The 14,395-nt window shown below is 41.7% G+C and overlaps 1 protein-coding gene across 1 annotated transcript in view; it reads left to right on the plus strand.

Annotated features, from left to right (window-relative positions):
- The window catches only part of LOC127367260 (protein unc-13 homolog A-like), a 32,675-nt gene that overhangs the window by 3,118 nt on the left and 15,162 nt on the right, over window positions 1-14,395 (plus strand). Inside the window, exons 2-15 of the mRNA XM_051406986.1 lie at window positions 1,636-1,665; window positions 1,922-2,021; window positions 3,845-3,962; window positions 4,133-4,256; window positions 4,909-4,979; window positions 5,177-5,231; window positions 5,674-5,703; window positions 7,620-7,833; window positions 9,492-10,592; window positions 10,729-10,831; window positions 12,112-12,155; window positions 12,766-12,844; window positions 13,462-13,536; window positions 13,626-13,845. Of these exons, the coding sequence (XP_051262946.1) occupies window positions 1,636-1,665; window positions 1,922-2,021; window positions 3,845-3,962; window positions 4,133-4,256; window positions 4,909-4,979; window positions 5,177-5,231; window positions 5,674-5,703; window positions 7,620-7,833; window positions 9,492-10,592; window positions 10,729-10,831; window positions 12,112-12,155; window positions 12,766-12,844; window positions 13,462-13,536; window positions 13,626-13,845 (2,364 nt within the window). The remainder of the gene's footprint in view (window positions 1-1,635; window positions 1,666-1,921; window positions 2,022-3,844; window positions 3,963-4,132; window positions 4,257-4,908; window positions 4,980-5,176; window positions 5,232-5,673; window positions 5,704-7,619; window positions 7,834-9,491; window positions 10,593-10,728; window positions 10,832-12,111; window positions 12,156-12,765; window positions 12,845-13,461; window positions 13,537-13,625; window positions 13,846-14,395) is intronic.

Consider the following 14,395-nt stretch of genomic DNA (forward strand, 5'->3'; position numbering starts at 1 on the left):
GTAACTCACCCTGTCAGAAAGATGTATGATTGTGTGCTATTATTAAGCTTCAGCTTTCCACTGTCGAGAATCCAATTCCTTTTTTATTGATCCTCCTCATGTACTGATATATTTCCAGGGCTGTTTTAGTGTAGACACTAAAACACAGGAAAATCAGGCTCTGATGGGGTCTGTCTAAACAATGTAGAGGACTGCTAAAAACACAGCTTGGTTTCTTTCTTGTCTTCTCTGTATTGTGTTGTATTGTATTGCACTAAATTGGAGCAGCATTTTTACTTTAAGTAAAGATGCAAACGCACAAATGTTTGTTTGTGTGTGTTGCGCATGTTGAGTTGACATTAAGGTTGCTGAAGTATGAATGAGTGGAAGCAGAGATCCATCTTTCTTTCTTTTTTTTCTTTCTTTTTTTTATCGTTACTGCAGGTGTATTTGAGTGAGTCACTGCAGTTAAGTGTGTGTGCTGATGTAACAGCATGGTACTTAAGCTGCAGATCTTGAGTTTGTGTGTGTTGGATGAAAGTAAAAGTAGTGAGAAATAGAAACCAAAAAGTGCCTTGCTGACTCAGGGCAATTTTCCATCAACTTTTCATTTTGTGGTGGTTACTATGGTGACTGGTTCTGGTGTGGATGGTCTGTGGAGAATATTATGAGATAAGCCATGAATTGGTGTTCAAGTCGCGTTTCTCAAGGGCCGATAAAGGTGCAGGTTTTCGGTTTCATAGCTTATTGAGCTTGCATTTGCAGTTTATTACTACAAACCTATGATGTACTGCAGTGTGGTGGGGAATCTCATGGAGCATGTGTGTTCATGGTGGAGAGGAGCGGGTAGTAGAGCATTAAAAATGTATGTGTGAGTTACGTCAAAGCTGGTAAAAAGGTGCTGCAGAGAGAAAGCCTGGGCTTTAACTGTACACTGAAAAATGTCTTTGATAGAGGTGGGAATCGTCCTTCTGAATGCTTGTACAGTAAAGACCATCCCAAACAGACAAGCTTGGGCCCCCTTGCATGTTGATTTGTTTATTAATACACTTCTGAAAAATTATTTTATGGTTTTATATTGGTTTTGTACTTGATTTTACACCACATCTCTAATTAAAATATCCGTTTTTTTTATAATCTGTTTAATATGTGCTATGTGGTTCTTTTTATTGGCATGTAGGTATGCTTGACTTCTTTCTGTTTCTGTTTCTGTATCCCACACTGATGAAGCACAGCGGGAAAGCCGCCCATGTTTTTCCAGCACTGCGTGTTTTGCCACCACACTCAGTGCTAACATTTCTGGGCCTTATGGCAAAAAAGGCACAACACTTAGTCCAAATCAGCATAGTTGCAATTTTAGTTCCCTGCGTCAGCACTCATGTAATATGCACTGTATATTATTTGCCAGTTTGTGGTGATAATATATCTAAAATGTATTAAAATAGTCTTAGTCTTCATAATGTTTTTACTGTAATTTCCACATGTTTCATGTAGTATTTGTTTTATTAAAATTCACAGACTGTGTTTTAATTTATCACGAGTGTCCTCTTGTTGCCTGTTCACTGTGTAAAAGCCAGAACAAAGGATGCAGGAGCGTTCAGAAGTGAAAACAGATGGTGTTCCTGTGTGTGACTCTGTCCCTCTCTGTTTCCACAGTGAAGAAAGCCAAGCTGGATGGACCCCAAGGTAAGACCTGGGATCCTGGAAATAGAAAGAGATAGATCACACAGGGGGAGAGACTTGCTGTTATGTGACATAAATCTTTAAGCAGACTGCGGACACATTACATGCTGCAGCCATGAATGGAAATTAAGGGATGGGGAGTCAGTTGCTCTGTAGAATATAACTCACCCTATATCTCACAGGGACTACATTATTATTTTCCAATGCAGAGGTGTTTCATTGTAATGCATCTCTTTCTTCATCTCTCTCTCCTTAACAGAGAAGTTCAACACTTATGTGACTCTAAAGGTACAAAATGTGAAGAGCACAACCATTGCTGTCAGGGGCAACTTGCCCAGCTGGGAGCAAGACTTCATGTTGTGAGTCCTTCATCATTTACTGACAAAACTCTCCCTTCTCCTTCTGTACCCCCTCTCCCTTGCTCTTTCCTCTGCTTTCATCCTCTCCACTCTCCACTTCAACTGCTTGAGTGCTTTTGTGTTTTTTTATCTCTTGCTTTCTATCAACCTTCCTCCCGCCCCTCTTTTTCACTCCTCCATCCCAAGTGCCCTTTATCCCTGTATTGTTTCACGTAGCTCTTCCTCTCCGCATCCGCCTCCAACAACTGCCTCATCCTCTGTTTCATCTGCTCTCCCTTGACACCTCTGCCCCTCTCAGCCTCATTCTCAACCTTGGCTCCATCCCAGCCCCTCTTTCCTCTCGTCTGTCACTTCCTTTAAATGCAGCTCCTTGATCTTCATCTACTTGGCCCCTCCTCCTCCTCTCCCCATTTCTACCTTACTTTCCCTCCTCCTATCCTCCTATGCTCTCTAGGCATAATTCACAGCGTTTCCCACTTTGAAATTAGTTTGTTCGAGCTTGTGTTTCAATAAATATTGGAACGTTGCAATCACCAAAACATTATACAACAAGAGTACTTGACCTGCAGAGAGATCCAGTGTGGTATTGTAGCATACGGGCGATGAATGGTGAGAATCATTTAGCATGTGGGATGCAGCAGGCAGGCTGACTGCGGAGCCCTGTGTATTTCTATGATGTTTGGAGGCGTTGAGCATTGTACTGGGGTTGCATCAGTGAAGCTGTGTTATGTAATGTTTGGGCTACAGAAAGAACCTCATCCCCTCCTTCAAACTGCCTTTAAACGACTGTGCCCCCTCAGTCACTGCCATGAATCAAACAGGCACGTTTCTTAAAAGGAGTCACCACTGAGACGGGAAATCCAGTCCCTCTATTTCTTAATTAAAGTTCCCACTTTCTCCCTCCAGGCATGCGATACAATCACCTCCTCCACTGCCTTCATCACACTCTTCTCCTCCTTCCCCTTATTCATCCATCCCTCACTTTGCCTCTCTTTCTTTTTCTTTCTGTCCTGCTTCCTGCTGTCTTGTAAATGTTTTATGTTAGATTCTCTCAGGCTTTCTCCCACAGAGACGTGTCTTATATTTGTCACAGTGAAGCCCACAAGTAATTACTGTGCATCTCATGTGTGTATGAGTGCCTGTGTGTGTTTAGCACTTATCTTTTAACAATGGTGGTAGAAGTGCTCAGATGCTTTACTTGTTTCATTTCAAACCTAACTTAAGTAAAAGTATTATCAGCAAATATACTTAAAGAATCAAAGTACCCATAATTCAGAAAAATGGGCCGGAGATAGTTCAACTACTTTATATACAGTTTGGTAGTTTAGTCCAGTGGTTCCAAACCTAGGGGTCAGGATCAGAAGATAAATCTGTGGGGAGAAAAGAACAAAAAAGCAAAGAAAGAGTCCTATTTCTGACTTTCTCTTTTGCAAATTTTAGTCTCTTTTAATTTCACCAATTATTTAAATAAAATCACTTGAGAAGTTTAGATGGGCTTTGGTGGAACTGCTAGCAAGCAACTTAGCAACATTTAAGAACTACTGTTTTCATCTTTAACTTATTTTTTTCTTTTTTTACAAACTCATACTAGTTATGTTATGTAAAAAATAATAAAGTAACTTGTAACTAGACTTGTCAAATAAATGTTCTGGACTAGATATAAAGTGGCATAAAATGGAAATAGTCAAGTAAAGTACAAGTACCTCATAAAAAGTACTTTAGTAGTTTTTGAGTAAATTTACTTAGTTACTTTCCACAACTGCCTTTAAATGTATTTTTCTTTGATTTTGAACTTTCCTGTCCCTTTTTCTCTTTCTATCCAGCGAAATTAACCGCCTAGACCTGGGTCTGACAGTAGAGGTTTGGAACAAAGGGTTAATCTGGGACACCATGGTCGGCACTGTGTGGATTCCCCTCCATAGCATCCGACAATCAAATGAGGTTTGCCACTTACCACCACCACCACTTGAGAAATACTGTAGTTGAACACTCTGTACTCAGCTATACTTAAGGGACTCACTCACTCAGGGTTTGACTTGTTTTCTTCATGCTCATCTATTTGTACAGTGTGTTGTTTTTGTGATAGCTGCAAAATGTCTATCTGTACGCAGGAAGGTCCAGGGGAGTGGCTCACACTGGACTCTCAGGTCATCATGACTGATAATGAGATCTGCGGCACCAAAGATCCCACTCTCCACCTGGTGCTGCTCGACACACGCTTTGAACTGCCTCTTGGTGAGAAATCAATACCCACGTCAAAATCAGAAACTGTCAATAGGAAGGTGAAGAAGATGAAAATATGAAACTATAGGAAATCATCAGCCATGGAGGGAAGAAGATGACTTGAATAAATTATGTCTCTCAGTATATTTTCACAGCAAACGGTGATATATGACCACCAATAATCTCTCTGACTGATCAATTAACCTGACCTATTTTTCTCTGATATGTATTCAGGACTGTCAGTGTGTATGTGTGTCAGGGAGAGTGTTAGTGTCCTTTCCTTCTCAGCGATCAGGCTTCCTCTTAGCATTGATTAGGTGTTATTTTCATACTGTTTCCCCTTCCTCCAGTCGATATTGTACACCTGACTCTTCAGTTTGTGGACCTGACCTATTTATAGGGGTTTGACTTTAGGGCTGTAAGGGAAAAGGCCGATGTTCAATGTCACTGTGTTCTGAGCAGGACAAAGTGTCTGCAGTTCTATACAAGTTGTACAAAAAAACTCATCTGGGTCAAATAATATTTGCAAATGGGTTGTTTTAGCTTACTTCGTCTTCAACTGTTTTTAGGCAAAAAGTTTTGTGACTATTTCAACAGCCTGCGTAGGTGGAGCTCCGTTAGGGTTGTTTTTGTCACCTGAGTTCGTCTGGTTTGTGGTTTTTAGATATCCCTGAGGATGAGGCACGATACTGGGCCAAAAAACTGGAGCAGCTCAACGCCATGAGGGACCAAGATGTAAGCTGTCACCCCGTTTAATTTAATACCTCAGCATATCCTCACATATTAGGAACATGCCAACATGATTAATTAAAGGAATGATGATGTTACACTTTACAAGATGAATCCAACTTTCTGCAAAACATTTCAAATCTCCCCTCTTCATTACCAGTTAAACTTTCATTAATGTATGTTTTTCATTCATCTGACTCCAGTATTCATACCAGGAGGAGCAGGAACGCCCTCTCCGTGTTCCAGGAACCCAGTGCTGTAAGTGACTGATCACTCTTTTTACAAACCAGTCATTTGTTTGTGGTGAACATGATAATTATGTGTGTAGCAGTTGAGATGTAATTAGATTGTTATAGTTCAGCGTGTGCATTATGTGTGTAACCACGCATGAGTTGTTGTGTGTTAGAGGGGGAAAAGGGTCTGGATGGCTGCACTGTAAAGGATCGATAGTAGTATCAGATGTCCTTAGGCGCGCTCCTCCAGGATGCTGCTGCTGTGCTTCGACTATTGGCCCAGTCTGCTGAGCCAGCTGTCTGGTGCAGGTGGAAAGACTTGGAGGCTCAGCACTCCCTCTGTGCTCTCTTTCCATTCACCAGCTCCATCTGGAAACTTTGAAGCATTAATGGCGTGAATGCATGTTTATGTTTGGACACCCATGTAATTCGTAATCAATACTGACAACCTCCTGTTTTTATTGCAGGTAATTGGAGTCTATGGGGAGACCAACAAAGTAAGTGTACATACAATACATACTGTACATACAGTGCAGTTCATAAACAGTCACATACTTTTCATAATTCCTTTTCCGCAGTCCATCACATTAGATTTTAAATTAAACAGTACTAACCAGGATTTTTAGCTTCAATTTGAGGGTGTTTACATGCATATTGGATGAACAGTGTAAGACTTGTGTTCTTGTCATTGTCCTGCTGCACTGTTCATTCACTGGGAATATGTATGAAATGAGCTAGTCCTAATATTCACCTTCAAACACCCTTAAAACTGAAGCCAGGAGTTTAAAGTGCCAGTTGATCCAAATGACGAGAAACCCCAATTCTTTCTCTTTAACCTTTATCGGTATCTAGTCATGCAGATAGTTTTGGTTTTATCTGCCAAGGTCTATCCCTCTCTGTGATTTCTGCCTTGTCTGATATCAGACAGAATTGTCAACTCGCTACACTCAGTTTCCATCTTTAGTCTGACATTGTTTCCATTCTAATTGATTTCCATGGGGGAGGGGGATTCGATTTTCCCTAACCAATCACTAGAAACCAATTTATCCGCCTGAGTCTAACAACATTTAGATGTAGATAAGACTCTTCCCAAATCCAGTGGGGAGAACTCAAAAAACATGGTTTCCGATGCACAACTTGAAAACAGCTTTTCAACTGCGTTAGTCCTGCTCGTGGCTCTGATTGGCGATTCATTAGTTCCCCTGTGGTACTCATTAGATAACCACTTTTTCAACCAAGCAACCGCTGTTTCATGTTATAATGCCAGACTAGAAACAGTCAACTCTGTGGAGTAAGTGTATTCAAAGGTCTGTGCTCCTGTCGCTCTTGATAATGAACAGACCTCAATGACAACAGCTTAATTTGTACCGTAATTTGGGTGAACTGACCCTTTTAACATCAGTCATGGTATCATTTTACAGAGCCACAATAATGAAAAATCACTGTCCAAATACGCACTGTCCATGCTGCACATATAAAGCTTGCAGTACATGGATATATACATAAATAACATATACCGTATGCTAAAATATATGCGTCTCTCTCCCCCCGAGTCTATCTCTTTCTCTCTTGCTGTGATTAGCAGATGGTCTTATATAAGTATCTGTCAGACTCACCCACACAACTGCAGCGATTCATCTCATCTCTGTTCACTCAGAGGAAAAAGAGAAGAGCAAAGGGTGTAATGATAAATGGTGAGCTGATGAAGTGAGAGAGAGAGAGAGGGAGAGAGAGAGACAGAGAGAGAGAGAGGGAGACATGTGGGGACACGGTTGAAGTGAGAAACAAAGTTCGATGCCTTTAATTAGTGTTTACACGCCCAGACAGATGAAGATGAAGGTGTAAGCGGTGCAGCAGCCACCTACGTCAGAGCGCGAGAGACGCTGATGGATAGTGATGAATGATTAATAGATGCTGCTTTCTCTTTTGACTGATTCAGCACTGTTAAAGTCTCTCATCACTTCCCTCCGGGATGTTAATATCTGATCTATGGACACCACAGAAAAATGAAGCATCTCCTTAGTGAGCAGTAATGGATTTATATTCAGTTACAATGATGAGAATGAGAAGGAAGCCGCTGATAATGTTCATCATATGCTTCATGTATGGATGCACTCTGAATGACCTATATGGGTCTGATAGGGGTTCAGTAGTGGAAGGCTGCCATCTCATCTATATTATCTGTAATTACCATAGTACTAAAAGATTGTTTCAGTGCTGATTAGACCTCTTATCTCTGTGCCACATGACAAGTTGTTTATTGGGATCATCACTTTCATGATGTTGTTTTTTCTTGCTTTCATTTTGTAAAAATAAAGACTAAGAACTTTTTTTTTCTCCTGTTACTGTACTCTGTGAGGACACCACCAAAAAGACTGACTAATTTTTTCTCTTGCTGTGTGCGTCTGTGTAGATGAAGACCCAGACAGTGCTGTAGACGACAGGGACAGCGACTATCGCAGTGAAACCAGTAACAGCATTCCCCCTCCTTACTACAGCACATCCCAGCCCAATGCCTCTGTCCACCAGTATCCCATCAGCCACCAGCACCGCAGCTCCAGAAGCTTCTCCTACCCGCAGTCTGGCAACAGCCAGGACCTTGAGTACCAACATCAGAGGACTGTCAGGTGTGTGTCTTCTTTGGTGTAATTAGGAAATAATGATTATTTTAATTATTCATTCTTTATTTATTTTTTATTGAATTGTTTGGTCTATGAAATTGTAACAATTTCCCAGTGCACAGAGTGACTTCAGATTGCTTGTTTTGGCCAACCAGCTGTCCAATCCTTGTTCAGTTCACAATGATTTAAAGCAGAAAAATGCGGCTAATTCTTATATTTGAGCTAAAGGCAGTGGATGTTTACCAAGTGAGACTATGTAACTTATAAAAGAATAAATAATACAATCTTACTTGAACAAATGAATATGATTCATAAGCAATTAAATGCAGAGGTTTTGTCTCTTTAGCATCACCTGGTCTGGTATGATCAGTAGCTTATGGTGGCAGCTTTAGAGAGATATTGCTGTTTAACTGACATTGAATCGATTTACTGACTCTTCTCTTCTCGTGCTTCTGTTAGGCTGTGTTTTAGCATTTTGCTGTAATTGCTGCGGGGACCACAGTGGCTGCTAATCAATGCTTTATCAAAAGTATTGATGTCTGTTCATTTTCTGTCTTTTAGCTAATCAATTAATGAACCAACTGTTGTTGAAATGTAACAGTGATAATGACTTTGAAGACATTTTGATCAGTGTTAAAGAAGAGCTAGTTTCAGTTTAGAGGCTAACTTAATACTAGACTTTGGTCAGTTGACTCATTTACAACTGTGACATGTCAAAATGTCTTCTGTGAAAAAAATCTATTAGTGAATGAATAGAGTCAATGAAATCCTGCCATGCAGTATGTACGTATGCCAATCCTTCATTGGGTCATACAGACTAAATGCTATTTCTCTTTCAGAGTTGTTTGCAATACTGCATCATTTCTCAGCTTTTATTGACATACTTCTCACAGACTGGGAATTAAACTATATGCATGCCTTACCTCTTGCTTTATGAATTATTCAACTGGCAATCTAATGGTCAATATTGCACATAAGATTAGCTGCTTGCGTGAGTGTATTGGACAGGGCAACCTCCCCACACCCCCGCCCATTCTTCTTCATCTCCTCCTTCTCAGCTCTCTAAACTCACTCCCACTCTGCGCTCTCTCCTTCTATTTTGTCTCTGTGCTCACCACTCCCTTCCCAGCTTCACTATCTCCCTCTTCCCCATCCATCCTTCTTTCCTCTCTGTGCCTCTATTCTGGTTTTAATAGCCCCATTCATCAAGGAGTATAAATACTTTTTCCCTGTTTGTTGCATTTCTGGATGCTTGTTATTTGTCATTTGTCAGCTTTTGGAGGCCTCTCACTTTTCTGTTCTGCTCTATTTCTCGCCGCTTGTCTGATACTCTTGTATCCCCAGTGCTTTTCATCGATTAGCCTTCAGCATTATTCCTGGCCACCCCAAGACATGTAGAAAAGGTTTTTAGTAGGGCTGTCTGATAGAGTACAGTGTGTACAGGACATAAAGTGCTTTAATAAAGTGCTCTGTAAGCATTTTTGAGATTATGATTCATAAAGGGAAATAAACCATTCATTATATACGTGTACATGTACACATGCAATAATAACCTGATAAAAGTGTTTTTATGTTCATTATAAAAATGTATCCCTCTTAAGTACTTTAATAATCAGTCCTTCCCTTCCCTTCCCTTCCCTTCCCTTTGCTTCCTTTCCCTCCAGTCCCTCGGGGAGCTATGCTTCGTCTGCAGAGCTGAGTCGGTGCAGCAGTCAGCTGAGCGAGGAGGACTATGGTGGTGAGTATGGAGAGAGGGACCCTTACGATGAGAACGACTCTTACCACTCCTGCCACTCCTCGGTTAGCTACAGTAAAGGCTCTCCAGACTGGGACCCCGATGAGACTCAGGGGGCGTATAGCGACGAGGGCGGCTACAGCAAAGACGGAGGTGAGGAGGCGGCTCTGTATGAGGAGGATGACGGAGGACTGTATGAGGGAGAAGAGGAAGGCCTCTATGAGGATGAGGAGATGATTTATGATGATGAGGATTTGTACAATTTGGATGGGACCCTCAGTGAGGATATGGAGCCTCCATTCACCCCCACCCCAACATCAGCAGCCCCCCCAGCTCTGGATGTACCCAGCTCAAGACCTCCTCTAGAGAAACAGCCCTCTTTACACCAACAGCAGCCCCCTACTCAACCCCCTAACCAGACACCCAATCAGTCTCATCCTCCTGGAATGGCTCCATCAGCTCAGCCCCCTTCTGGTCAACCAACAGCCCAACCACCTAAACAGCCCCAGCCCCAAACACAGCCTCAGCCGCAGCCAGCCCCGTCTGCCACCTCCTTCTTCTCAATGGCCAAACCTCTAACAGCTGCAGTCACAGGCTTGGCTTCTACTTTCCTGTCTTCTGTCCCCACCGCCCAGCCTGCCCAATCCCACCCTCCAGCCTCAGCCGTACCTCAACAACACCAATCTGCTACAGCCAACGCTGTCCCTCCATCCCACCCAGTCAACATGGCAAACTCAGCCTCCCAGCCCCCCTCTACTGCTATGGGCCCTTCCTCCCAACAGACCCCATCCTCTGGGCAACCTCAATCCCATCTCAACGGTCCTGCCACCATGCAGTCAGCTGCCCCTGAGGACCAGGCTCTCCAACTGGAGGAAGAACCATGGGTAGAAGAGGAAATTATGTTGGAGAAGGAGGCCAGGACACCCCCTGCTCAGCCAGAAGAGAAACTCCCCATGGAGGATACAGAGGAGCATTTTGAAGAGAGCAGGCCGCCGACTCCAGAAGAGGAAAAAGAGATGTTGCCTGAGAGGTAGGCGTGATGGTTGAAAGGGAATCAGATCACAACTAAACAACAAAATAGATTAGAAGAGAAACAATATGATCCTAGAAATGTATCAACTGAAGACATTTTTATTAAAAATGAAGAACTGTTGTTTTTATTTTAGTCCTCCAGTCATAGAGGAGCCCAAAGAACCAGTGGATCCAGCAGTCAGAGCCAAAGAAAACTGGCTTAGGCTCTACAACAAAGTCTTAGAACAGCTCCGGGAGGTAAGATCACAAGTTTATCCCAACTCTGGTTTGAAATTCCAGTCCAGTCTTCCAGAACAGTCCAGTCTACGTCCCTGAGCCGTAAGCCCAATTCAGCTCCACCCTGCAATCTAAAAGATATACCTGAGTTCAAGAGACTCTAAAAGTGTCTACCAAGTCTTTGAAATATGTATGTGTAGTATATTATTTATGCGAAAAGACAGGGTACATACAGCAAGTTCTTGAGTTCTATTTTGATGGTGCTTTTTGCTATACACCAGAAAGCAGACTTAATGTGTTTCATATTCTATGATTGCTTCCTTTTGGTTTTCTTAAAATAAAAATACTGTTGGCTTGACAGACAGCAAACTTTTTATTTTAGTTCTGGTGCAGTGACACACCACTTTTTGACAAAACTGCTTGATTCAATTGTACACGTTAAGTTTTGCTTGATCAGTTTTCACTTGCATATTTTATTCACATATTATGTTGCTATTCATTACGTTTGAATTCAGTTGTGCAGAGAATTAATACCTTGCTTCGATGTTTATTTTGATGTATGTCACGTTGCGTTTTTGTACATTTGGCTTCCTTTCTTTTTGTCTTTTTTTTTTGTTTGTTTGTGCCGACCCACTTTGTTTTCTTTCCAGTCTCATGTCATTGCCATAGTGACACTCGCATGCACTTTGCTCGGCCATCATTGGAGCATGCTGACAGGTAGGTAAAACCTGATTGGTAGCTTAAAGGAAGAAGGAAATGCGTGCAACACATGTCTTGTTGAACTCCTCACTGTCAGGTGCCACACCACTCATTCATCTTCACAACAATTTGAACTTTTCTGTTGTATCATGCAAGAGCTGTCATCCAGTCTGATTATAGGCATCAGATTCTCTAAAAATATATTTAATTTCCAAATTTTGGCAAAGCATTTTTTTTTTGCGTAGTTACATAACCAGTTTATGTGTTCTGTAATGATGTGAATAAGGGTAACATTTATTGAATAACTGGTTATTATGCAATTTCTCAGTTGTACAAATTGTGTGAAGCATTCCAAAGATTTTTGAACAGCAGCTCTATATAAGAGGTTTTACTGACCGAGACCACTTTCAACCATTAACGCAATAACACAGAAATGGGAAGGGGTTTAAGATGTGTAGAGACTGATAAAGCAGTTTCATAATCAGAGAACTGAAGTCTGTTGATGCAGCATTCATACGGTATCTTGAATGCTAGTAAGGTTGCAGGGATAAACTTAAGATGGCTTGTTTCTTCTTCTGATATTCCTTCTTTGTCTCTCTCAGGCCCGAGGAGAAACCTCCAGCTCTCTGTGGTTCGGTAAAGGAGGGTGAGTGTCTGCTGTCAGTTCCTCAAGCAATCTACTTTCTCTTCCTTGGAACACATTATATATATCACAGAATGTATTAGTCAAGCTAATGCAATAACTCCAGAAATTAAATTCAGTTAAAATTATCCTCAGATTATTGTGGAAATCTGCCAGCGCTGCCTTAGACTGAAAATGCCTTTCTTTAGTCTGGGAATCCTCCGTTCTATTTCATTCTGATCCACTGGCTCATTGAGCTCATGGCATTTGGCCAGTGAGTATTGAACGGCGGTGGGCTGCCCTGACTTAGCTGGCAGGTCATTTGTAGATGAGGTAAACCTCAGAGTGGAACTGAAGCTGCATACTGAAGAAGTGCTAAGTTTGCCAAATAGAAACCCGGCAATTATACCCAGGTGTGTGGAGTGTCATTGCCACTGTTTGAGATTAGGCAGTCTGCGTAATTAAACTCTCCAGTAATGTCTGGAGTAGCATTAGAAACAATGATAGAGGGAATTACATCAGTGACAAAACAGGATTTCATAGTAAGAGAGTTTGATGATAGAATTGTTTTTCTACTATTGATAAACATATATATTTACATGCATGTATAATGGTTCATACTTTCCTTATTCAGAATGGGTGGTGCACTCTACAGTATTGACAGCATGCCTGACCTTCGCAAGCGGAAAGCCATTCCTCTTGTCAGAGATCTGGTGAGAAACAAACATGGACACACATACAAGCATAATAAACACCAACTTTGTGGGATGCCCTGGAATCATTTTTGTTGCACACACTATTGGTTTATTCTAAAACAATCAATCTATTCCTGCATCATGTGCTTTATGGTTAGTTTTTCTTACTCTGAAAACATTATTTCACTTCTTCTCTACTTCCCATCATTCCTTTTTTTCTATAATCCAACCTGAATATACTCACAAAGGCTACTCATGTAGATTTCCAACAGTTTCCCTTTCCACAGCTGTGTCATATGCTTGATCTGTTGATAAATTAAATGCTTGCATATCTGTAATGTTAATGTAATTACAGTCATTAATCATTGTAGTTACACTGTTCTTTTCTAGAGGTTAGGGCATACCAGTCAGATAGCATAGTGGCTCACATACAAACACACAATGCATCACAAAGACTTGCACATCTGAATCTTTTCCACCTTTGTCTCTCTTTCCTCACCTCCTCTGTTTCATTACTGCCTGGCCTCATCAGGCAATGGTGAGTACTTGTGTATCCTTTACAGAAATCCAACATAAATCTGAAGTTTACAGTGTAATTCACACTGAAACATGTCTGTTTGCCCTCTCGTTCCCAGTCTCTAGTGCAAAACTCTCGTAAGGCTGGAATCACCTCCGCCATGGCTTCTACCACTCTCGGCAACGAAGAGCTGGTGGGTTTCCTCATCTGAGTTCAAGACCTTCCAACATTTAATGACTGCTGCTATCAAACTTACATTTCTCTTCTCCTTGACCTTTGCAGAAAAGTCATGTTTATAAAAAGACCCTGCAGGCTTTGATCTATCCTATCTCCTCCACTACTCCACACAACTTTGAGGTGTGGACTGCCACCACCCCCACCTACTGCTACGAATGCGAGGGGCTGCTTTGGGGTATTGCCCGGCAGGGCATGCGCTGCTCTGAGTGCGGCGTCAAATGCCACGAAAAGTGCCAGGATCTCCTCAATGCCGACTGTCTGCAGAGTAAGGAGGGCAGCATCGCATGCACAAAAACACACTTTAAAATATATGCATCTGTTTTAACTTTGGTATACACACACACCCAGCCGTCCACACAAACCCCAAACCTATTTTAGCTCCTCCTCTGTATCCTTTTGCCCGATTGACATCCCATTATTCTTGTCCTCTATCCGCTCTCACATTCTCCTCCCTCTTCCTTTCCAATTTATCTCCTGAGTAATGTGCTGTCATACCCCTGCCTCTCTCCCCTCTCTCTCTCCTACCCATAGCCTTTGCATCCATACTGCTTTGTCTAATTCAGCTCCACAAGGGTTGACTTACCCAATTCCCATACTGATTTTGGAGTCAATCTCCACAATGCATAATTCATCGCTCTGCTGTCTCCAAAGAGTCTTAAAAGATCTTGATGCCAAAAACATCTGTAGGTCTTTTACTCTCTGTCTCCTTTTTCCTGACCAGATCAATGGTTAAGTGGATACAGTTTCCACCATAATATTGGGAGGTTTGGGGTTTGATCCTTAGCTAGGAAACGTCAAAGATTTTAAAAGATGAT

Source organism: Dicentrarchus labrax, unplaced genomic scaffold (genome assembly GCF_905237075.1).
Source record: "Dicentrarchus labrax unplaced genomic scaffold, dlabrax2021, whole genome shotgun sequence".
Lineage (NCBI taxonomy): Eukaryota > Metazoa > Chordata > Actinopteri > Moronidae > Dicentrarchus > Dicentrarchus labrax.